Source organism: Cyprinus carpio, chromosome A19 (genome assembly GCF_018340385.1).
Source record: "Cyprinus carpio isolate SPL01 chromosome A19, ASM1834038v1, whole genome shotgun sequence".
Lineage (NCBI taxonomy): Eukaryota > Metazoa > Chordata > Actinopteri > Cypriniformes > Cyprinidae > Cyprinus > Cyprinus carpio.
In genome coordinates, this window is record NC_056590.1 from 235099 (window position 1) to 262447 (window position 27349).

A 27349-nucleotide genomic window follows, 5' to 3' on the forward strand; every position below is an offset into this window, starting at 1 on the left:
TAATGTTCTTGATCTTTCCTTCCTGTAACTGGTGACCCAGAGAGAAGCCACAAGAGTCAAACTAAATGCCAAATATAGTTTGTGTAACGAAACATTCCGCACTCTTACAACCATCTACAAGATACTACATTATAAACACCACAAAGTAAACAGACTTTAGTTTCATTAAAATCACATTTTAAGTGTAATAATCTCATTGTCATCTCATTTTAACAATTTAATCTTACTAAATTTACCTAAAACATTGACAGCCTTGATTGTAAATATTTGATACATCACCCAACCCAAGAAATGAGCAGCATGAGCATCATTCAAAACATATCAAAAACAAATGACAGAATTTTCTTATTTTTAAGAGAATGTTGTAACAGGGACCACTGAGCCAAGTCACATAATCAGAGATCAAATCTGTTCTTTAAATTTTAATTCTGGAACCACTCCTAACAAATCCAGATCAGAAGACTGAGACCAAATCTCTTTTTCTCAGCATAGAGAGCTGAAAAATTTAAAGAGCTACGAGACGGAGAGAAAGAGTTTCCCCTTCATCTCTCATGTTGCTCAAAATGACATGTCGAGAGGAAAATTTCATTCCTGCAGGTTTTTCAATTAGAAACGGCAGAGCTTTGGCTTGAGTGGAGATGATGGCACTGATGATGACGACGATGATGATCATAGAGCTACACATTGACCCCGAGTGAACAATGTGCTCCGGTCCTCAGAGCGGCCTGACCCAAGACATCCTGATGCTGTCAGCCAAAATCAAAAGGACATTTTTGTCATCCAAAGTGGGTGGGCAATAAGATAGAACTAAAGAAATATTAATTTAAATATTAGGGTTGTCGATTTAAAACATGTTAATCTAATTGATTAGTTATGGAAAAAAAATAATGTTAACCTTTTAACACAATTAACGTAAATTTCTTTCTTACGCTACTCTCATTAAACTCTATATCATCCTTAAAACATCTAACACAATAAAATCTAAAAAAAATATTTAATTTGTAAAAAATAATATCAACAATTAACATTTAAAAAATTTTGCATCAATTGACATCCCTTATGAATATACACACAAATCATAAAAATAATGACTTGTTTTATAACAGCATCTCAGAGTGGCAGAAATGAAGGAAGACATTTGAAGCAAGGCTGAGATGACCGCTGAACTGACTAACAAAAGCAAACAGTGCCGGAGAGCACCGTAGGATTCGCTTTACAGCGTAATGCAATGTGACGTGTGGCCAGCACTGAAGACCAGTACTGTGAGACAGACTTGACTTGATGCAGTGAGACGAAAGAAGAGAAAGACACTGGGCTTCATCTACTGAGACATGCATCAAAGCTCTAGACTCCTCTTCTACTAAATAAGGTAACAGAATTTGCAAAGTGACAATTGGGCTGACAAAGTTAACAAAATCTCACTTTAGGCTCATAAATAAGCAGGAAGATGTTATTCATGGCTAATTCATTTGAGGAAACCAGTGTCCAAAATGAACACTGAATCAAGTAAAGTAAAGTAAAAAAAGGGTTTGGAGAGTAAATCTGCAGTTGCTTAGATGCATTCAAAATATCCTGCACATTTTCAGTATATGACGCTGCGAGTGATACAGTTACCAGTGTCTTTATAAAGAAATTTGTATGAAAAAAAAAACAGATAAATATTCCAACTGTCATAGGGAAAAACACTCTTTATAAAAACAATGTAAAACACAGTTTCATGACTGGTAAGAAAAACTGATGGCTTATAAATTTTCACCTACAGTACCACTGGAATTTAATCATCATGAAATACAAATAGAATTAAATATCAGTGTTTGCATTGTGGAATTTAATTATCAGGAAATACATTTTGTCTTAAAGATGTTAAGTGTATAGTTCTCCCCAAAAAATGAGAAGTCTGTCATCAAGTCAAGAAAGCATGTTTTGAGTTATTATTTACCATATTTGATGTGCTCTATGTATGTATCCTGTTTCTATGTGAATAAAAGGCTAAATTAAATCAGTTCAGGTGATCATGTCTCTTCAGAAGACTTGGATTAAATGGCTGGATTCATATAGACTAATATTTGTCTTTATGAACTTTTTAAAGCTTTAAATGGAGAGTCACAAATCACTCAGGTTTCTTTAAAAATATCTTCATTTGAGTATCAAAGATAAATGTAAGTCTTATGGGGTCAGAATGTTCATTTTTGGATGAACTATCCCTTTAAAGTCATAAAACTCACACCTAAATATTGTCTCGACTAGCAGTGTAAGACAAAACAACAAACTTCTCTGAAGAAAAACATGTTGTTTTGGACACATCTTGCTAAATAAGACAATAGAGCCACTTGTGGGTGTACAGACCATCTTTGAAAGGCCTGTGATAGAAAAGCTATTAGCTGAAATCAAATTTCAGAATCACTGAACACAAACAGACCTCGATTATCAAATCACTGCTAGCTGGACCACTGTGATTGAAGCAAATAAAATAAGGAAAGAAGCCTCGTCTTCAAACAACCACAAATTACATTGGACATCGTTCTGGGAAGTATTTTTTCTTAGAAGAAAAGGCAAAGGTTGGTATGAAAGCATTTCACAGCTGGTGTCATTTCTAACGTATTGATACGTGCATCATCACGTGTTTTCTGAGGTGACGGGCTGATGAAGAATTATCAGTCACACATTTCACTCTCTGTGTCAGCTGATGATCTCAGAATCAATGCCTGCAGGTGTGTTAAAACGTTTGGTGTCACTCTAGATGACGAGTGCGTCTCAGTCTCAGACACCACACACTCGCTGGCCACCCACAGTGCATTCACTGTTTGTCTGATACATATCAAATTTGCAAACACTTTTCAAAATCACAAGTTCTGATTTGATTGGCTGGCTTTATGCAACATATCCATCAAGCACACAACACTACAAGGGCAAAGGCAAACTTTGCCTAATTTTATTAAAGGGACATCGGATGCCCATTTTCCACAAGTTGGTATGATTCTTTAGGGTTTTAATGAAATGTCTGCTACTTTGGTTAAAATTCCTCAACGGTCGTGTAAAACAACACCCTTTTTACCTCGTCAAAAACTGCTCTGTTCACAGCGAGCAGTTTCAGTGCATGTCTCTTTAAATGATAATGAGCTACTGCTTATCCCTCCCCTCTCTTCCATTTTTTTGTGTATTTGGGGACGTCACCATCAAAAACAAAAATAATCCACTGCGTCCTCAGTGGCTCTGATGACGGGAGAAAATGTGTTCCCTTTATCCTCCAACTAAAAAAATAACCTGCATTGCTTATGAAACATTGCTGTTGCTACAGCTGCTCAAGCGCGGACAAAATAGTGGACAGCGTACAGTTGGCTGAGGGCGGAGATATGCTAATACAGGACAGTCCGTCAGTGGCCGTGGGTGGGGCCTCCACTCTGCTTTTGAATGTTGTTTCCTCTTTTCATCAGGACATCTCTGGCAATAAATTGATCAAAGACTTAAGTGCATTACTGCCACCTATCTCTAAAGTGGACCACTGACACTCCTAATTGAGCTTGTAGGTGGAGGTAATGCACTTATAAGTCTGCGATCCGCCATAAAGCAAGAAGAAGAAGAAGTGGCCTCACGTGCCTGCTGCTGAGAATGCGTTCAGGAGAGTTCTAACATTTCGGACGTTGCGTGAATCAAAGGAAAAAAAACGATATAAATACTGTTCAGTTTCTTGCACAGACCGGTCGTTTTGTGACTTTGCACATCAATGTATCGTCACGAGCCTCAGGGTTTAATTTGGTTTTTATAAAAAAAATTTTTTTTTTTTTTTTTATTATATGTTTTAGCCGTGATTCCCATCCACTTACATTATAAGACTGATAGATTGCAACGGTTTGAGATAAAAATCTTGGTTTGTGTTCTACTGAAGAAACAAAACCACCTACATTTTGGATGCCCTGGGGGTAAGCAGATAAACATAAAATTTTCATTTTTGGGTGAACTGTCCCTTTAACGACCCCCAAACCTTTGAACATTTATCTATAAATGCATAAAACAGTAGCCTCCTCTTATACGAATCTGAAAGCATGTGACACAGATCCACTGAATCAAATATAAACCACTTTAAGGCAATCATAAAAACGGTTACTATGGGGGCTGTTTAAAAAAGTTAAAGCAATGCAGCTTTAAAACTCTTGAGACGAGTATAAATCTGTAAGTCTATTATTTGCACTGGTATTGAAATCATACAATTATCATCAGCTATAATTATGCACAGCTGCCCTATATGGCCCTGTAATGTAATACATCCTACAGCTGCAAAAACGGCCCCTATTCTTGACAACTTAAGTGCTGCGACTGGAGTGGATGGGTTTATGGAGTCATTTATATAAAACCATGTTTAATTATACGAAAGTGAATATATTTGGAGGAATTCATGCACATGGATACAGAGCTTTAACAACCAGCAATTGTTGTTCCAGGTTTGAGATACTTCATTTGCATTTTCAAACATCTGAAAGTGACAAAAAAAAATAAAAAAATAGTGCAACTCTGGTGGCATAATGCAGAAAAACGGATTCTGTTAGTTTTTTGTTGCTGAGAGGGCAAAGGCAGCACTTAGCTTTGCTACTAGCAATCTTTCATTTGAAGTGAAGTTAATTTACGCCCCCAGGCTTTAACTTTCAGCACTTGTGGAGAACTATTTTTTGGGAGAAGAGGCAGAGTTGGAGTGGAGATAAAGGGCAGCAGACAGAGAGAAGATGGTGTTCTAATTTCTCAACTTGTTAGCACTTAACGTGGCGCTAACTGCAGTGAGGCGCGTCCCAATGAGAGCTGAGGTGCAAAATTTCAAATAAAAAATATAACGTGCTCACACAACCTTAAACAAAAACACATTACCAGAAAAAAAGAAAAAACACAACCACACCTACTTTCATATTAAACCACAACGTACGCAAACCATCACAGAGACGACACAAAGTGACCAAGTTCACAAACACACATCTTAGTGTAGTATTAAACTCAAAGCCACAAGTGTCTGTCGATCAACCAATCCTAATCCACCATGCCATAAAAGAGAAAAACAACAATATGAACTTGATTTTTACATTTTCTAAAGAGAATGTGAGAGGTGCCCGATTCAGCACATCAGCACCAGAGAGTTGGTTATCATTCTAGAGCCAGTGAATAGCCAGAGCAATATGGGATCTTATCGCAAACTAGTTTAACTTGAAAACCAAACGATGACGATGCACGGCTGTGGCTGAAATCTGGTAAATCTAATCAGCAAAATCCTTTTTTACGTGTGTGATATCTTGGGTAAACTCCACACTAATTTGAAACCGCAATACGTATCAGATCTCATCATGAAGCAGCGGAAACCATGAACACATTTCTAAAGCACCCAAACTGCCAATCCTCTGGTCACAGCAAACAACTCAACTGATACAATCAGACAAGTGTATGCAGCAGTTGTCGTTTGGATAATGACTGTCTGATGTGTGGAAGCGAGTATCCCACCAAATCTTTGCCTCCCACTGAGAAAACATCAACAGATTCAATAACACATTGCCTCAGACATATCTCTTCCCCCCACATGGCATGAGCACATTAAGCCAAAGAAATAACCATTTCAAACTGCAGGACAATAAATCTTTGAACGCCAAACATTCAGCCTCATCTGATACAGGAGTTAGCCTAACATTTGAGTGGTTGAGTTGTGGTATTCTAGCGAGGCCACGTTCCCATCAAACACTGCAAGTTGCTAGACAAAATAGTAAGGCGTCTGGATGAGAAAGATCACGTAGGCCACGTGCACGTTATGATCTCACAGTGTTAAAATGCTTCTTGGCAAACCGCATTGTGATTTCGGGACCGAAATCACCTCCTACACTAACATGGATGTAACAATTAACATAATTAACCTGGCTGGACTCTGCTTGAGTAGAAGTCACCCCTGTTTATTTGCACACCCACCGGAGACAAGTCATGACTATAATGGCGCTTTTCCACTGCATGGTACGGTTCACTTTTGGGGGGTTTTTATAGTAGAGGTGGCTCAACTATAACGACATGTGAATAATCCCACCCAATCTAAAGCGATACTAAACTACAGTGTAAACACAAACCGTGCCGTACCATACTGAGTCGTGTCAAGCAAGAGTCGTAGCACGCAGTGGAAAAGCGCCATAAAAGAGAATGAATAAGAAAAGAGGATGATGATGCCATTACAAAACCATTCACACCTTCTCCAAGTGATTTTGGGAGTAACAATTAACATTCACATTCATTCAGGTCAAACATATTCTTCGTATTTAAAGAGTCTGTACCTACTGTGAGTGAGAGAAATCCATTTTAGCCATGCATGAAAGGAAAACATTAGTGCTACCAGTGTCCAAAGCAGTCATTCAACAACTTAATTCCTACTTCCTCCAAGCAGCCATGCAAAAAGTACATATGAACAGCTCCCTCAAATGTGTGACTTTTCGAATGGTAATTTCCTTCAATCAACCTCAGCTTTCTCATTTATTAAAAGCCGGCTACAGCTCTCTCCACAGGCTAAATATGGAAACTATTCTATTTCCCTTCAGCGGGTTTGGTGAACAAAGGACTAACCCCCTCAAAATCCCACTTTGCAAAGTCCCAGAATAATAACACTGTGGTTTCCTGCACCTCAGCGGAGGTCTCATATTTGGTGAGTGAGGGGGGCTATTCAACAAAACCCCTGTTAGGCTGCTAGAACAATGGGGCACAAATTGAATGGTAGCAAATGGTACCCATAAGTGACTAAGGGAGAGAAAATAAGCTTAGGAACGGATACAGAACAGGTTTTACATCTGCAGCCTCATGTGAATGATATTTTATAGGATTTCCATGTCAGGATATTTTACTGAAAGGGATTCATGTTCTAAATAAAGTCCTTAAATAGAAGGTTGCTTGTTAAAGCTTGATGTTCCCAGTCATTTCAATAGTAGATGTCATGTCTGTCACCATGGATACTTCTAGTAAATCACACGTCACCATAAAGCATGACCTTTTAATTGAACATCATGCTTTATTTTCATGCAAAGCCACTGAGCACGATTGCAAGATATATTATACACCATGGACCTTTTCCACATTTCTGGGTTTCTCAGCAGCGGAAGTCGTCATAGTTAGGTAAACTTCTATTGCGGTGAATGGAAGACCAATTTTTTTCAATACAAATACAAAAAAGTACAAATGTTTGCAGAAAAGGTAGTCGATATTAACAACTGTGCAGGATGCAATTTCAAAGCTTACAGTATATTCTAAATGTGCCCATGAGTGATCAAGCCCCTGCCACTGTGTTGAAGCCACTGTTACGTTAAATGTAAGACGTGGCTTCGTTTCATCCGTGTGTGAGCATGAAGGTGAACAGAAACAAATGAAGCTATCTGACCTGGCAGGTGCAGCACGGCTGTTATGAACGCCGTCAGCAGTGACAAGATTTCTGACATGGACTGCGTAGAGATGTTATAACTGCTAAGCGGAGAACTGAGACAGGCCGACAAATGAGAAAGAAGTCAAAGAAGCTCTGAAGCGGTGTTTCTAGGTCAGTGATTTTAAGAGGGATCCATGAGGCACATCTTTCTCTTTCACACTTGAGAGAAAAAGCGGAAGACAAGACAATTGTAAAAATAACAAAAAAAAAAAACCTCATTCCATGTAAAGCCTGACGCAGCACTTTGAGCTATGAAAGTGCAGCTGACAACAACAAAAGCTGGGATGAAAGAAATAATCCACGCAGGGTTTATAATTTCATGCACACCTTTAAACACACACCCTTGACCAATTTTAAAGAATAGATGAAATCATTAATAAACCAAAGCCAGCCAGCGTGAAGATGGCCTTAAATGAAGAGCAAGGTCAGAAGAGGAAGGCTGTGTCGCGATGTCTCATAAATAAGCAATGCAATATATATTACACAGCAATAACACTGATCCAGCACGCCGACAGGAAGATGACGCCCAGTTCCCCCATTATTGTTCTTTATATATGTGAAAAGTCTTCTCTTCATGACTCCTCAGTTCAACCAAAAATGACATTTCGGTCATCATTTACTCACCCTCAAGTTGTTCCAAACCTGTATGAATTTCTTTCTTCTGTTGAACACAAAAGAGGATATTTTGAAGAATGTTGGTAACCCAACTGTTTCCATACTATGGCTACCATCAACTGTTTGCTTACCAGCATTCTTAAATACCTTCTTTATGTCCCCGGCATCTCCACTTACCTTGGGGCAGCTGTGGCCTAACGGTGAGAGATTTGGACTTGTAACCAGAAGGTCGCAGGTTCGAGTCTCTGTGCCGGCAGGAGTTGTAGGTGGGAGGGAGTGAATGAATGAACAGCGCTCTCTTCCACCCTCAATACCCATGGCTGAAGTGCCCTTGAGCAAGGCACTGAACCCCCAGTTGCTCCCCGGGCGCTGGATCTATAGCTGCCCACTGCTCCGGGTGTGTGTTCACGGTGTGTGTTCACTTCTCACTGCTGTGTGTGTACACTTGGATGGGTTAAATGCAGAGCACCAATTTCGAGTATGGGTCACCATACTTGACAAATGTCACGACTTTCACTTTTTTTTTTTTTTCACTTTCCTCAGAAGAAAGTCAGTCACACAGGTTTGGAACAACTTGAGGGTGAGAAAATGATGATAGAAATTTCATTTTTAGGTGAACTATTTTTCAAGTTCAAAGATTTTTATTCATCCAAACTACACACACAAAAAAAAAAAAAAAAAAAAAAAAAAAAAAAAAGAGAGAGAAAAAAAGTTTTTCCAGGGAAAGACACCAATGAAATATGTAACCTGAGATATGACATATGAATGAAGCTGTTTGAAATGTTTATCATGGAGTAATGCTTTACAATTTCGTTTAAACACTAGCTTCCTGTAAGTACATTTCAAGCATCTTTTGAACTTCCTGTTTGGCAAATGCATCTTTATTAGCCAGAAACTTAATTTTCAGCAATTAAATTTGCGCTTTGCCATGATCACAGTAATTTGCTTCTTACATGTCCACTTCAAACAGACTCCGCATTAATATTCAGCGGCTCCTGATCGCAGAGGGTGATTAACATTGGCTCACCATCAGGGAATGTCTTCAGGATATTTGTTCAGGATTTTTAATTAGCTTTTATGAATCTTAAAAGCGTTGTGTGGGGGGAAGAATGTAACTGTGTCTTGGTCATGAATTAAACATGTAACACCACCGTTAACAATTCAGTACTTGAACTATCAACACAAACGTCAAGCAGGACAACAGAACAGCAATGAAACAAAAGAATCAACATTAACAGGGCAAGAAAATCTTGCTTAAATTGAGATTCTGTTGAAGTCAGGGTAAGGGTGTCTGTTAGGTTAAAGTATTTATAACTACAACTAGCATATAAAAACATTTGAAGTCCATGCAATGTCCTCATTTAGCTGAGAAAATGTTTATGTACTGTATGTGTTTGTGTTTAACCTCTTTGTCCATGCTGTCCAGGTCTTCTTTGCAGAGTGTGTAGAGCGGCATGGTTTCAGACATGCTGGGCTGGCGTTTCCTGCGGGAAGGTCCAGGCTGCTCATCGTCAGGACTCGATCCTGCAGCCTCATCCGTCTGCTGAGACCCCTGAGCTGACCTGAACAAACACAGAAACAATCAATCGCTCAACACACACACTCCAGGATCAGCAGCTGCTGTAATCAGTCTCCAAGTGAAATATGTTATCAAGCAAAACTGGCTGAGTTTGCTCTGACAGAGCACCAAAGCAGGACAGCGGTCTCCTGGTCTCGGCAACACCCGAATAAGCAATCAAGAGCAAATCAAGAAATACAACCCACACACATACACACAGAGCACAAGCCTGTCCACAGCAGACAGCAAAGATTCAATCACATCTCCACTTCTGTCAGAGGAGCCACAACATGATCATTATGATAATTCTGTACAGGGAGATAGATTACCCTCACTACACTTGCCCCTGCAGTCTGAACAAAGGTTAAAACAAGCATTTTTAATCAATGAGTTCTAAAAAAATCTGCATATGATTTTTGAAATCCGGCATTTGTTTTGACCCGGTAGAATGTAAGCTTATAAAACAGTCACAGATTACTATTTCTTCAAATAAAACCATATTTTTTTCTGGTCAATGACTTCTCATTAATGAGTGAAAGCACGAACATTTCAGAGTTTTGAAAGTTACCGTGTTATTACTACATTTCTGCCCCATTCTATATTCAATTCAATTCAATAAAAAAATTTACATTTAAATTTTCTAAAAAATAAAACAAACACTGTGAAGGAAAAAATAATATTCATTTATAAATGTTATTTCAATATACATTTATATGATACTTATAAAATACAACTAACCTGCTAATTACCAGTATTAACTACACTGAAATCAATGCATTTAATTAAATTCCTTTGAATTTATAATTCATGGCTGCTCACAAATTTTCTAACAAAGCATAAATATCACTCTGGATGTTTTTAAAATATATGACTAAATTTAGTCACAAAAAGTTTGTGTGAGATATAGGAATATATTTATATATATTTTTTTTTAAATAGACAACTTATTCCCAGATGTGAAAAACAAATCTGCATGACACCATGTGTAAAGACACCCAGGTCAAAAAAAAAAAAACTTTTTTTTTTTTTTAAATCTACACAAATATACAGCACTCGTGTTAGGAACAAAGTTTGTTATAGGTGAGGGCGCAGACATCGATTCACACAATCTCTCATTTTGTTTCATTTTATACTCAGAGTAACAGAAGATCTAGATGCAAAACGCAGACTAGCAACACTCAGCAGTAGTGTCATCTTGGAAAGGTCAAGTTCATCAGCAATCATCACTAGCCAACTTACATCACTAGCTAGTAGCCACTGGCTAAACACTGCCTGCAGTTGTACAAAACAGCAAGACAGAATAGAGAATGTACACAAATATACGGCTCAAGGGTTTTCATGGGAACTGAACCCAAAAAGGTGTGGAGTGGAAGTTGTAGACTAGTCTGTGAAGCAGCAAACTCTAAAATCACAGTGAAGAAACTGAGAGGTGCTGAAGCTTCACAAACGGTCTCCTCCTGCTGATATGACACTAGACAGCAGAGAATTCTGGGAGCTCTGCTGAACAGAGCCAAAGCCACAAGAAGACAAGCCTGCAACCTTTAGCAGAAAAAAGCATAGCGGCTAATGCTAAGGAGACCACAGGCCATTCATTGAACATTTACATTTATGCATTTAGCAGACGCTTCTATCCAAAGCGACTTACAGCGCATTCAGGCTAACATTTTTTACCAGTATGTGTGTTCTAGGCATGGGCCGATTACTGGTTTTAAGGTATACCGCGATTTGCATGACATTTTACATGACTCAATGTAAAATGTATTTTCTTTTCATCTCCTCTCTGTATAGTTCATATTAAAGCAGCGTTTCAGCGCAGCTTTGTTTACAGCGTTAACCAAGGAAACGCTGTATCTGGTGTTTCAGAGGCGCCTCCTGCTGTCAGAGAGTGAATATGCATCTCATTCAGAGCTTCTGCTGTTTGTTTCGTTCAGGCATGTAGTTTAATTTCACAAAGCTTGTCAGAACATTCTGTTTTTGCTTCAAATTGGGTTATTATTAAATCAAATTATGTGTATGATTATTATTATGTAACTTAATGGTAAGAAATTATATAAATGACATGTATATGAATTTTTAACTGTATATGAATTATTTAACTATTTAACTTAACTTAAAATTAAATAACTGTAATTACAGATTTAGGTTAAATGAAGATGTCAGTCTGTATTTTTTTTATTTTTAGGAAACAAATCAATGAAAAAATTAACTAATTCTACTGTTTCTAATATTCTGTATGTTGCTCAAAAACAAAATATATTGTGTCCAGCGGGAAAAATATTTTTTTTTAAAGATAACACATTTCAGAGCTGTAACAACAATACTGTGCTACCGTGATATTTTTGTTAAAGGTTATCATACCGTCAAAATCTCATACCGACCCATGCCTAGTATGTTCCCTGGGAATTGAACCCATGACCTTTTACGCTGCTAACACAATGCTCAACCACTGAGCCACAGGAACACTGTATGTTTGTTGTGCTGAGGTGCCTCACGTGATCCACGTTAGCCGTTATGCATTTTCCAATGGCTACACACGCTCACATCTCCCAATAATAAGACAATCATATGTAAGGTGCATATGGTGTGTGATATGAACTATACACAATAATCATTGTTTATTATAATTTATTACACGGCTCTGTGGAATACTTTCAGAGGTATGTTATCGCTGGATAACAACCTGTAAAAGCTAATAACAGAGGCTCATACGGGTAACAGCAGTCGGCGCTGTACTCTTGCTTGAACTATTTTTGTTCTTGGTGGAAGCTTTGCATTTGTTTAGCTAATAAAATATTAAAACTATGATATGTCCCTAACTGGTGATACCTCCTAAGCTGTGTATGATTATATAATGTTGTTACCCAGGTTTTTTTTTTCTTTTTCCTTTGGGGTGGGGGGAGTGGATTCTTTTATAGTTTGACTGTTATACAGTACAGGTCAAAAGTTTGGAAACATTACTATTTTTAATGTTTTTGAATGAAGTCTCTTCTGCTCATCAAGTCTGCATTTATTTGATCAAAAATACAGAAAAAAAAATGTAATATTGTGATATATTATTACAATTTAAAATAATTGTTTTTAAATTTATTATACTTTAAATTATCATTTATTTCTGTGATGCAAAGCTGAATTTTTAGGATCATTATCACATGATCCTTTAGAAATCATTGTAATATGATGATTCATTATCAAAGTTGGAAACAGTTCTGCTGCTTAATATTTTTTCAGAACATGTGATACTTTTTTAGGATACTTTGATGAATAAAAAGAAAAAAAAAAAAAAAAAAGAAGAAGCTATGTTTTTAAAATATAAATATTTTGTAATAACAATATACACTACTGGTCAGTAATTTTTTTTTTCTTTTTTTTTTTAAATAAATCAATACTTTTATTCAGCAAGGATGTGTTAAATTGATAAAAAGTGATAGTAAAGAAAATATATTATTAGAATATATATTATTAGAATTTTTATTTTTATTTTGAATAAATGCAGTTCTTTTTAACCTTTTATTCATCAAATATATTAGACAGCAGAACTGTTTCCAACACTCATAATAAATCAGAATATTAGAATGATTTCTAAATGATCATGTGATAGACTGGATGTTACATGTGACACTGAAGGCTGGAGTAATGATGCTGAAAATTCAGCTTTGCATCACAGGAATAAATTATTTTTTTAAAGTATATTCAAATAGAAAAATATTATTTTAAGTTGTAATAATATTTCACAATATTACTCTTTTTTCTGTATTTTTGATCAAATAAATGCAGGCTTGATGAGCAGAAGAAACTTCTTTCAAAAACATTAAAAAAAGATAAGGTTTCCAAACTTTTGACCTGTACTGTATGTTTTTGTAAACTGTTAAAATTCAATAAATACATTTAATAAAATATTAAAACTCGATTAAAAAATGGTGTACAATTGTTTAATTATGTCATCCTGGTATCGCAGACTCGCTTGCTTCATACAAACCCAGCTGCTGCCATTCTGCTACGATTGTTTTGTACGCTGTAATGAACTAACAAACTGGTAAAGTTTTAAAACATTTTCGTCTTAATTATTTTATTGCCTTAATTATTTTGTGGTCAAATCTTGTGTAATACGTGGTTTGTCTGCACCGTTTCCCTTAAATGTCCGTTTAGTTTGAACTTGCCACTTGCTCACAACTGCTGTCTTCATGGAAGCTTTGCATTCAAATATTTCAACTCAAATCAATATTTTGCATCTTATTATTTACTTTTGTGGCAAGTAGCCGTGTAATAAGCGGGATAATGTACATCCAGCCGGATGTTCTCACAGAATAAACCCCTTCAGGCTGATGCAAGACCCCTCCACAGGCTCCACTTGGCATTGGGGTCCTGATCACCCTGTCGGGGTTTATTCTGCGAGAACATCCGGCTGGATGTACATTATCCCCTACTTAATGTCTTTCGTCCTATGTTCACGGGTGAGAACATAGTTCAATTTTTTTTTTTTTTTTGAGAAAAAAAAAAAAAAAACGCTTCCGGCACAAGGGAGAGGGACAGCCCATTAAACATATGAGGGATTTATATTGTGTGTGCATCTGATTATTAATTAAATGCCAGGTTTCAGTACTTGTGATGTCTGCAGATAATGTTCAATAAAATACACACAATCACGCATAACGTAAACAGTTGATGTTAGATTTTAATTGCAAGTGCTTATAGCGATTCATCTCTTATGTGGTAACGGTTATTATTTACAGTTGACGACATTATTTAAGAAATGGCCACAAATCCAGTGCCTAAGCCAAATATTGTGTCACCTATTTAGGCACATTTTAACTATACTGTATACTGTATTGGAGAGTCGTTTCTCCTGCCCCCTCCTCCTCAGACTGGACACTCACGTGGGTTGCCAGATTGAGAATACGTAACAGGAACGAGCACGAATGACAACAGAAGGCAACAAGCCTTGCACTGTAAACTGATGAGCTGATTTAGCCACATCTGTAATATGCCTCTGCTCATACAGCTTTTTAGGTGGATGTCCAGGCTTTTTTTTAGATCGAGTAGAATCTGCGATCTCTAACCCAGTTTGTTTGCTGGCTTCCATGGCTGCTAAACAGTGTTTTCCTCCAACTGGCAACCCGGGTGTCAAAATACTATTAAGTAAACTGGCAGGGGGCGGAGTCACATAGACCAAAACAAATACAGACATTCTCACACAGAATAATTGGCTTTAACATAGTTTTCCAGAGATAAAAGTATGTGAACTTTGAATGTTTCCTAAATATGTACAAACATATGGTATTTCTATGCTGTAGTACAGTAAAAAAAAAAGACATACAGCACCTACAATGATAGTTCATCACCTCATTTGTGTCATGTGTTTAGTTTGTATGAAAAGCCAATAAATAACTAAATATATAAATATATAGATCCATGCTATATATATAAAAAAAAAAAAAAAAAAAAAAAAATATATATATATATATATATATATATATATATATATAATATATATATATATATATAATATATATAATATATATATATTATATATATATTTATTAGTGGTGGGCATAGATTAATTTATTTAATCTAGATTAATCTCACTGTAATCTTGGAATTAATCTAGATTAAAATGGCTCATTTGAATTCTTCCGAAGGCATTCAAATTATGTTCAATAAGATGTACTTGTTAGTACTGATAGAGCTGTGCTGCACTCAAACATAGTAGTTTGACGACACTCTTCCCCTGCGCTACATTGCTTGGCCTGGCATCTTCCGCATTAGCTGAGGGATGCTTTGCGTTTAGGTGGTACTTGAGACTGGAAGAACTCCTACAGTAAACTAATTACGCATTGCACAAGTTGCAAACAACCTTACGCCTGTTTCACACATACTCCGTCTGCAGTGCGTATGCGTTGCATTTTTATTTTATTTTTTTTACGCACCCTTGTTAACGGATTCCAGCGTTCATGCGGTTGTGGTCCGTCAGTGCGTTCCAGGAGCGGTGCGTCTGCAGCAGTGTACCGAGTCTATTTTTGCTGTGCTGCATGAGCTGAATTAAAATGACAACGCATTGTTCGCAGTAAAAATAAACATGGATTGACACGGAAATGCAGTAATTTCACAATAAATGAATACTAAATAAAGGCTTCTGTGTTATACACGCAACACATGGGTTTTTGGCTAGGTTTAAAACAAGAAAAAGAGCACCTTTAGATAAACGAGGCAACATGATATAGGCCTACGCACTTTTATGGAAGCAGAAAAAAGTTCATTAAGAACCGTGCGATTGTGTAATAAAGATTTAAATGCAAAAGGCTCGAGAGTCGACTGTTTCTGTCAGTGGTGCTTTAATTTTAAATATTTGTGATATCCCAACAAGAAAAGTAGGCTAATTGTTGTGTTTAAATGTTTTGCCGCTTGCTTGAGCATCTTATTATACAAACCTAGAGGTCAAATGCATGAATAATATGCTGTTTATATTTATTAAGTTTAAACTTATGTCTATGAATATGAAAGGTTGTTACTGGTCTGTCATAAGTCACAATTTTTTTTTTTTATTTTAACATGGTTTGAAATATAGAATAATGGACAAATGTTGTGTTTGTGCACTAAACAGCCGCGGATCAGTAGCGGACTGCAAACGCGTCCTGTGTGAAAGCACAATGAGTCCGTGCTGCTTCTGCACCACACACACACGAACACGAACTGCATACGCACTGCAGACGGAGTATGTGTGAAACAGGCGTGAGCCTTGTCGAGGTTTTTTTGGGAAGCTTGGTAATTTCACAGTAGGCATACACACAGGTTCGAAGACTCGTTCTCGCCCCCTACAGTGCAATTCGTCTAGGTATACTTCCGCGCTAAACTATCACGGAAGTCGAAGTCATCATAGCTTGCGTATTAGTATAGCCCCAGCTCCCAACCCAACTTTGAGAATAGATTAACGACGATATTTGTTTTATCGCCCGATAAGAGTCTCACGTTAACGCAGCACGTTAACCGCCGATATATATATATATATATATATATATATATATAGCTATATATATATATATATACTTATATTTTTTTGGGAGGCAGCGCTGAAAACAGATTTTTTCCTGACGTTTCCATCTTCCCCATGAACATGAAAGCTCTCAAATTAGTTTTTAGACATTCGTCTACCCATTCCCAAAAAACATGTTTTTGTGGCACATACAGTTCTTTTCTCTTTTGCTACCTAGCAACAAAAGAGGAACATGGGTGATTTTGTATTGACACTTGTGTCCTCTCATTCTCTGCTCTCGAACCATTCAACAAGCACCTGTTGCCTGGAGACCAGTACATGCAGTCCGGCTATTCATTCAACACACCAGGCCTGCTGCAGACGGGCCGCGCAGGGCTGAGCGCTCATTGCCATATATTAGTTCAGCTTGCAGACGACCCGAGTGTATCTGTCTGGAGAGTTAGTCAGGTAGAGCTGTGGTTTAAATATCAAATTTAGCTGTGAACTCTTGTAAACGGCTCCTCGAGGACAGAGGACTGCTTTATTAAATTTGTGGCCTCCTACATGGACAGCGAGTGCAAGGATAAGGCAGAAATAAGACAAATGGAAGGAGTGTGAGATCAAACTGAGAGCGGTTAACAGAGACGAGAGACGGGACAGGATGCCCAATCCTTCTTCTGGTGGTCTACCTGCAGAGAGGAGATCCAACTATAATCCACACCTAAAACAGATGATCGATTTCTCCAGGTTTATTTCTAAATAACAGGTAGGTGTGTGAGAGCAGGACTGGCACTATAGGTGTCCAATGCACTGGTAAATTAAAAAAAGTTATGACCTGCTTGGTATGACACAACAAAACTAGATCTCCCATTTTTAAGGCCCATATATACTCTCAGTTCTTTTTCATTCTGCATTTAAGGGTAAAAAAAAGGAAAGCAGTTCACTGTTAGTGAACATCCTGATGCTGCTGAGAGCGGCATTCACATGAATATATAAATATGTGCTGCATGCCTTCTTCTCAATAATAAAAGAAGGTCACACTTTATTATAAGGTCTTACAGTGTAATTATACATTTAAGTACTGAGTAATATTAATTAACTACATGTACTTACTATATGGTTAGGATTAGGGTTTGGCTTAAGGTTACTTGCATATAATTATGCATAATTAGTTCTTATTATAATAGTTAGTACATGTATAGTGGTCGACCGATATTGTTTTTTTTTGACAGCCGATGCTGATGCCGATATCTTAGAGAGCAGGGTGGCCGGTGGCCGATATAAAGCCTAGGGCCTATATATATATATATATATATATATATATATATATCGATATATATATATATATAATATATATATATATATATAATATATATATATATATATATATATATATATATATACACATATACACAGGTCCTTCTCAAAAAATTAGCATATTGTGAAAAAGTTCATTATTTTCCATAATGTAATGATAAAAATTAACTTTCATATATTTTAGATTCATTGCACACCCAACTGAAATATTTCAGGTCTTTTATTGTTTTAATACTGATGATTTTGGCATACAGCTCATGAAAACCCAAAATTCCTATCTCAAAAAATTTGCATATTTCATCCGACCATAAAAGAAAAGTGTTTTTAATATAAAAAAAGTCAACCTTCAAATAATTATGTTCAGTTATGCACTCAATACTTGATCGGGAATCCTTTTGCAGAAAATGACTGCTTCAATGCGGCGTGGCATGGAGCAATCATCCTGTGGCACTGCTGAGGTGTTTATGGAGGCCCAGGATGCTTCGATAGCGGCCTTAAGCTCATCCAGAGTGTTGGGTCTTGCGTTCTCTCAACTTTCTCTTCACAATATCCCACAGATTCTCTATGGGGTTCAGGTCAGGAGAGTTGGCAGGCCAATTGAGCACAGTAATACCATGGTCAGTAAACCATTTAACATTTGTTTTGGCACTGTGAGCAGGTGCCAGGTCGTGCTGAAAAACGAAATCTTCATCTCCATAAAGCTTTTCAGCAGATGGAAGCATGAAGTGCTCCAAATCTCCTGATAGCTAGCTGCATTGACCCTGCCCCTTGATAAAACACAGTGGACCAACACCAAGCAGCTGGCACATGGCACCCCAGACCATCACTGACTGTGGGTACTTGACACGGGACTCAGCATTTTGGCATTTCCTTCTCAACAGTCCAGTGCCAGACTCTGGCACCTTGATTTCCGAATGACATGCAAAATTTGCTTTCATCCGAAAAAAGTACTTTGGACCACTGAGCAACAGTCCAGTGCTGCTTCATCTGTAGCCCAGGTCAGGCGCTTCTGCCGCTGCTTCTGGTTCAAAAGCACACGCCTGTGCACGGTGGCTCTGGATGTTTCTACTCCAAATCAGTCCCCTGCTTTCGGCAGGTCTGCTTCCGCAGGTCCCCCAAGGTCTGGAATCGGTGTGGGACTTTCTCCACAATCTTCCTCAGGGTCCGGTCACCTCTTTACTCGTGTGCAGCGTTTTTTTCCACACTTTTTCCTTCCCACAGACTTCCCCACTGAGGTGCCTTGATACAGCACTCGGGGAACAGCCTATTCGTTCAGAAATTTCTTTCTGTGTCTTACCCTCTCGCTTGAGGGTGTCAATGATGGCCTTCTGGACAGCAGTCAGGTTGGCAGTCTTACCCCATGATTGAGGTTTTGAGTAATGAACCAGGCTGGGAGTTTTTAAAAGCCTCAGGAATCTTTTGCAGGTGTTTAGAGTTAATTAGTTGATTCAGATGATTAGGTTAATAGCTCGTTTAGAGAACCTTTATCGAACATGATATGCTAATTTTTTTGAGATAGGAATTTTGGGTTTTCATGAGCTGTATGCCAAAATCATCAGTATTAAAACAATAAAAGACCTGAAATATTTCAGTTGGGTGTGCAATGAATCTAAAATATATGAAAGTTTAATTTTTATCATTACATTATGGAAAAATACATGAACTTTTTCACAATATGCTAATTTTTTGAGAAAAGACCTATATATATATATATATATATATATATTATATATATATATATTATATATATATATATATATATATTATATATATAAAAAAGTATATAATAATTTGAATTATAATTTTTATTTATTTCAATTAATGTTTGAGAAACTTGAAATAATTTGAAGATTAATTATATTAAAAATAAATGTGTAAAATAATCCTACTTATAATATATAATAAACAAAAAGAAAGTAAACACTGTAACCAACAGGGCCCTCAGTAATCTGGGAAGTTTGTGTGCATTGGGAATATTTTTTTTTTTCTACTAAAGCCAAGGTAACACTCATTTGACATGCAGCACGCAGTAAAAATGACATGAATATGACAGTGCGCAAATGCATAAATCAGCATAGTTTGAAATCACGAGTTTAAAGTTGATCACGCGTCTCTTCTCCTCCTGTCCGCATTCAATTCACACGGATCGACTCTCTCTGTGTGCTCTGGCGCTGTCATTCTCAGTGCCGTCTAAATAAAAGTCCCGCCTCAAACACATCGGACAAGCAGAAAAACTTATCGCCCAATGCCGATATTTGAAAAATGCCAAATATCGGCCGATATACCGGTTGACCACTATACATGCGTAACAAGGACACCTTAAAATAAAACGTTACCTAAAATAAACAACAAAAAGGCAGCAGTGAGAAAACAGCAGTTAAAAAACTTTATGATCATAAAAATAAACATTTTAGCACCATGTTTGAAGGATCTCAACGTTTTTTTGTTTGTTTGTTTTTTTTGCGCTACAAAAAAAAATTAAGAACAATTGATTCAAAGCAAGAAGCTTTTCAGTAAAATTTTTTAGGCCTGTCACTAGCTAAGTTTCCATCCAGCACTGATCTCAAACGTTCTTGATTTTCAAATTGGCCTTCTTACCGTTTTTTCATCCATTTAAAAAAGTTTTTTTTTTTTCTTTACGACCTAATTTGTTCATTCTTCGATTTCACTTGAAGTAAATTTCTATACTTAAACTCCAGAAACAAACCCCAAGTTAATTTCTTTACGACCTAATTTGTTCATTCTTCGATTTCACTTGAAGTAAATTGGTGCCTTTTAGTGTGCAAGTGTAGGCAACTTTGTGCTTATAAGAATGGTAGTTTTGCCACTTCACGTCACACCAATCATTCAAGTGTCACAACTGAAATACAGGTTATGAAACAGCATGGAAAAGAGAATATGAGGAGTAAAAAAGAGAGTCGACAGCTTTGAAGATTATAAACGGCACACTGGCATCATTACTATGCTAATAAGCTCATTTCTAAACCTTCAGTGGATTTGTTTCGGTCACCTAAAAAATGGTTTTCTGCTGTTGCCTCAAACCACACAAAATAACTCTTATAAACACTGATAAACTGAAGTCACTTGTCTAACTGTGACTGTCAAATACCAGGAAGGAAGCCCTGACAGTAGATCTGCATTATTCATATGAAAATGGCATTAAAGAAAACAGAAACCCAACATTTCCACTGTTTACTCAGTCTCAGGCTGTTATAAACACAGGGCTCATCAATAAGATTGGCTGGCTGTGTTTAGGGTCAATGTGAGAGCGCTGCAGGCCAGATGACATTGGGCCAGTACTATATCTCAATTTTTTATCATCTATATCATGCATATTAGTGTGTTTCTATGATTTACAAGCCTAGACATCAGTGGTGGCATTTTACAAAATCATTAGGTTAATCAAAAATTGTTTGGGCTCAGGAGGATTTTTAGGTAACACTTTACAATTAATTAACATTAATCCATGCATTAACTAATATCAACTAACAATGAACAATACATTTGTTACAGTATTTGTTCATCTTTGTTAATGTTAATTAATAAAAGCACAGCTGTTCATTGTTAGATCATGTTAGCTCAGGTCCTTTTAAAGTTAACAGATACAACTTTGGATTTCAATAATGCATTATTAAATGTTGAAATTAATATTAACCGAGATTAAAAAATGCTTAACAGGTGTTTTTCATTGTTAGTTCATGTAAACTAATGTAGATTAAGTGATTTTTAATGCTATTGAAAGACGTCTCATATGCTCAAAGTGATTTATTTGATCAAAATACATTAAAAACTATAATATTTTGAATTATTATAATATTATATGAATTATTATAATAATAATTCTCTATACCACTCACGTTGTATTTAAAGTCTTCTGAAGTCATTTAATATGTTGGTTACACTTTACAATAAGGTTCCATTAGTTTATGTATTAACTAACATGAACAAACAATGAACAATACATTTATTACAGTATTTATTAATCTTTGTTCATGTAAGTAAAGAAATTACAGTCGTTCATTGTTAGTTCATGTTAATTCAGTGCATTAACTAATGTTAACAATCACAGCTTGTGATTTTAATAATGCATTAGTCAATGTTGAAATTAACATGAACTAAGATTAATAAATGCTGTAGAAGTGTTGTTTATGCTTAGTTCATGTTAACTCATGAACCTTATTGTAAAGTGTTAATAATGTGTGTGTAACAGATCAAAACATAAGTTTCAAAAAAAGTTGTTCAGACCTATTTTTATGATGCTTTTTGTTATTATTTTGTAGTCCTCATGTACTTTGATTATACTGAAAAGAGTGCGAAGGATATTCTTTAAAAGTTCTCCTCCTGTATTCCACTGCAGTGAGCAAGTCATACAGCTTATGAGTAAATAAAGACCGCTCCTAAGGTGAACCATTTCTTTCCTAATTTATTTCTGTCCTCATCAGATGCTGACACAGGAGGTGCGTTTTTTTCTTCCTCACATTCGATCAGCATTTACAGGCTTGTTTTTATTATTCCCTTGTCACAGCAATGGCCAAAGGTGCTGATGAAATTTGCTAATAATTTCTGTTTCACAATCTCAGAGCTGCCAAAGTGCAATGCTTTATTTCTCGCAGGTTTTATTTAGAGCTTAGAGATTAATGTGAAATAGACTGCATGAGAAATCCAATATGAGCTGGGAAAGAAAAGACAAGCACAGCATACGACTGCTATAGCCCAGTTAAACACATTCTTACTAACCAGGCACATTTCCCACTGGACTTTCATACAGACGCCTAATAAATATATAATCAAACATTATATAACATTACATTCCCTTGCTCTTAAGAAATAAAAAATGTTGGGTAATGTGCAGAATCTGCAAAAAAGACATATTTATGATTCTGAGTTCATTAAAATGACCGCTGTGTATCTGACATTTAGTGACTCGATTTGATGAACAACAGTATGAAATGCGCCATACATAAACATAAACGCATTAAAACATATGAAGTACCTGTGGCTGGACAGATCTTCCTTGGCTGACATGGACGATCCATGCGAGTGCAGATAAGAGGGTGGACGGGAGGCCTGGGGACCTCGGCGGATCAGTTTGCCGGTGACGGGGTCATATGTCCGCATTTCTGGTGCTGGCAGGGGCTTCTGCTGAACAGGAGGGGCCTGGAACAGAGGCTTCGGGACAGACCCGGGGATGTCTGGAAACATGGCGGGACTATTGCTCCTGGACGACAGTAAAACACCTTATTGATTAACCTCTAATCTTAAAAATTAACCCTCCTAACCTTTTTAAGAAAAGTGCCACAACTTGACTGTTCTTACACTTTCAAAATGACCCTCAACAGTCAGGGGGTGGGGACGGGTGAAGCACTGAATAGTAACAAATAAAATTAGCCAGTTCTTTTGGAATTTTAGGTCATTTAGATTTATTCCAACACGCAATATATATGTGTGTGTGTGTATATGTATGTATATATGTATATGTGTGTAAATGTATATATATATATATACTAGGGATGCACCAATAGGATTTTTTGGGGCCGATATCGATACTGATTTTAACACTTATCGGCCGATTTCAATACCGATACCTGTCACTTCCTCTCTTATTTGAAATTTTGCCATCAAAATAGATCAATCAAAAAATATAAAGTATTAATAAAAAAACAAAGATAAAAAGAACAAAGAACAAAGATGCATATTAAACAAACAGTGCTTATAAGGTAGGTTTAACAGTTTTCAGGTACAGAAAGTAAAGTAAACAAATGTAAAATAACACTTCACTGATCAATTAAATGCATATTAATCATTCTTTATTGTAACATACTTCATTATGATTAATCTTCTAATTTGTTTTTGTATACATTTTAATATTTTTTGTTAGAGCTTGTTGTTGGTCGTTTCTCCGATTACAAATGCAGACATGGTTTTATGTTTACGCGGCACGATATGCAACGCAACGCGTAAAAACGCAGTACAAGTCTTTATAATCAGTAATTATTTCCCCACTGGATGCAACAAATGCCTCGTTTGTATTAAAAAAAAATGACACAAATTCTTAAGTGAACAGGTTACATAAAGCACATAAAAAGTCTGTTCACACTAAGAACAATAATTATTAGAATAACTATAGCAATAACTGTATTAGGGTCCACACCAACAGAGGATACTGTTCTGTTAACAAGTAGGCAGTTTTGTCATCTGCCACATCAAGTGCTCGAGCTCTTTAAAGTCAGGTGGATTCTGATTGGCGTTCATCAGCTGGAAAAAACTGTGATTCCAATTATATCATTCCTTGGTGTTATAATCGTTATATATGTGGTGGGTGCTATTCTTTTACATTTACAATGATGTCTAAAACTTTATCTTTAGCATTATAGTCATTATAGTCCTTGCTGTGAACGGGCCTTAAAGGTAACAAATGTAGTTCATATCAATTTAGTGTAGTTATGTGCTATAAAGTCTTCTGATGTCAAATGATGAATGACTGAAGATCTTGCTGACAGTCCTGGTTAAGGGGTGTGAACCTACACTGGTCTCACGGTTCGGTTCGATTATGATTATCAAGTCATCCATTCAGTTCAATTCGATATCACGATGCATTGACTATGCACTGCTTACCAGGTTGTTCATAAAGCCGAAAAGTAGTTGGAGCATTTTTAATTACTCGCACTCGCGTCTCGTCTCCCTCTGCCATTGTATGCTACCGCGACAAAGCACATACAAGACAAATGACGTCAGAAATTTATAATTATAATTATAATCGGTTATGTTCTATTACTGAACCGATACTGAATCGTCATCGTCTGCATCACGATGCATCGTAGAAATGATTAATTTCAACAACCCTAGTCCTGCTCACAATTCACTTCCATTAACAACCTGCTAGGCATCTCCTTTTGTGTTCCAAGCCATGTGTATTTGGAACAAAATGAGAGATATTTTTGGGCTACTCATTAATCTTATAATTCTTTAATATTGCAGGAGTCAGTACAAGCTGGAAAATGTCTTGGCAAGGTTTTGTCATTTTCCATTCATGAGTGTTGCAGTTCAGTGAGTGCAGTTCAAGCACAATGAAACGTTCAGCAGACACGACAAAATACTATATATATAATATAACAATTTTTTCAATCTCTAATGCTGAAAGGTGTACATGAACTAAGGATAAAGAAAAGCAAGAAAGTCAGAGGAGAAGGGAAAGAGAGACTGTGAGAGATAAATACCTGTATGATTTGTTAAAGTCCTCTTTGAGAGGAAAGAGTCGCTCCTCGACTCGCTCCCAGCGCTCCAAACAGGCCCACAACCAATCAGGATTCACCACATGGAGATGTTTACAGCCCTGAGCTTGGCGAACTTTCTCGGTACCTGACGGAGACACGCATACATAAAAAAACAACAACAATTGAGACAAGCAACACCACACTGTCCATGTGTATGTTTCTGGCCAGTGTTTCTCACTCCACTCTCAGCAGCGAGGAATGTAGTCAGTGCCACAGCAAAAGAAAGCAGAGATAAAAATAATTACATAAACAAATGTTTACAACCAAATGCAAAATGCCAAAACACACTTTTCCATTCCTCCACTACACAATCACTGCTCCCGGCTATCGGAAATACATTCAAAGTTTGAAAAGTTTATAAAACTTCAACGTTCTAAAACAGAATTTCAGTGGTTTCAGAATGTCTCTGTCTGCTGTCTATATCTAGATGCATATATACTTCTCTCCCAGTGTCGTCTAAATAAGTGCCATGAGCAAAAGTGAGGCCTGTCCTCTCAAACAGCACTAATCATGTCGGTCCAAACAGGACATGAATTAAATCTGCTCACCTACTGACTTTCATTACAGAACTCTCTGTTCGGCTGCTCTCGTCTGAATTGATCATGTGTGAAGTTGTGTCTGTATAAACGAAGGATCAGAAAGCTGGAAGGACATCCACGCAATTACACAAGCCAGCCACCAGACAAATAATTTGGCATCAAAGGCTGAGATCTGTGAAAAGCTGTCAAAAAATATACAGTACAGGGAGAGAAAGTTTGGCAGCTCTCTGCTTCTTATTTTTTCTCCCGTCTGGCTTTGTGGATTTCCTTCCACTCCTCCTCTCATTAGCCGCTCAACATTAAAAGTGTCTTGTGGTCGTGGTGTTTGGCAGAGCTGAGGGCGCTGACAGATGAACGGGGGGGCGATAACAGTTAAAACCACAGTGTGGTGACATTGGAGTGTGGAAATGTTTGCTTAATGCTTAATGGTGGCCAATTAGACAGCACTCGACAGTAATTACGTTTGCACTTGATCGTCCAAGTGTGTGTCTCCGTGTGTGTGCGGGGGGGTTCTTGGGGGGTGGAGAGTGTCGAGATGAGCACAGATGAGGAACTATAGCCTCAACTGAGTTTGAATAAATAAAGTTCATGAAGCTCTGTGTGTCAGACTTGATTTTGACCTTCTGCTGCTTCCGCTGCTGTTATTAACGCTCTGCATAATACATTTGAAGAGAAACTGCAGCTCATGTATGACGCTAAAATAATACAGCATCATAAACTATATGATCTGCATGATACTGGAGCCAATGACAAATAAGACACAATAAAGGAAAGGAAAAATAATCTTTTGAAATTTAAAACAAAAGTTTTAGTCTTATTTGTCATTGATATATATATATATATACATATATATATACATACATACATACATACATACATATATATATATATATATATACATACATACACACACATACATACATACATACATATATACATTTATATATATATATATATATATATACATACATACATATATACATACATACAAGATGCAAAAGCTACTACATATTGTACAAACTTGTCTTATACATATTATGTGTTCAGAAATAATACGAGGAAAATTACTTTAGAAAATCTCAAAAGTCAAGGTAATTCAAATTCAAAAGGTATAACACCAGTAGACTTTTATTAACTATAAATGTTCTTTAAAAACAACAGTAGCTTTCAGCCTGTCTCCATGATGCAAACATGAAATATCAGACACACAGTAGTAGTTCTTTACAGGTTTTTTATTTGATTGCTCTGATTTTCCATTGTTTTCTGTGTAAACATGGATGTGTTTGACTGTTGCGATCGTGTCTCTTGCAGTGCCTCATGCATGAAACGCCATTCTAAAAACACTGCAACTCAATTTAAAAGAAGTTCACTCCCATCTTCTTGCATGCTTTACCTATTTCACTGCCCGTGTCGCATCTTTGTCAACACAAAAGCGCTGTGTGAATGATGCCTAGAGCTAAATTTATGGTCCTTCACAGAGTGTGCCACTCATGAGCGGTTAATCACGTGCGCCGACATGTGGTTGGATCATTCTTTACCCTTTACTGTTATCACCAGCATATCGTCAAAGTGTCTAATTCTAACATTTGGTAATATTTCTATTCAAAATCGAAATTCCTCGATTTCTAAAAAATAAAATCGTGGGAAAACAATAAATTT

At 36.8% G+C, this 27349-nt stretch overlaps 1 protein-coding gene across 1 annotated transcript in view; it reads right to left on the reverse strand.

The window, feature by feature from the left end:
• The window catches only part of LOC109061757 (RNA polymerase II subunit A C-terminal domain phosphatase-like), a 94812-nt gene that overhangs the window by 50783 nt on the left and 16680 nt on the right, over window positions 1–27349 (reverse strand). The window contains exons 9-11 of the mRNA XM_042777189.1: window positions 25095–25236; window positions 22871–23095; window positions 9441–9597 (exon numbers count right to left, since the gene is read on the reverse strand). Of these exons, the coding sequence (XP_042633123.1) occupies window positions 9441–9597; window positions 22871–23095; window positions 25095–25236 (524 nt within the window). The remainder of the gene's footprint in view (window positions 1–9440; window positions 9598–22870; window positions 23096–25094; window positions 25237–27349) is intronic.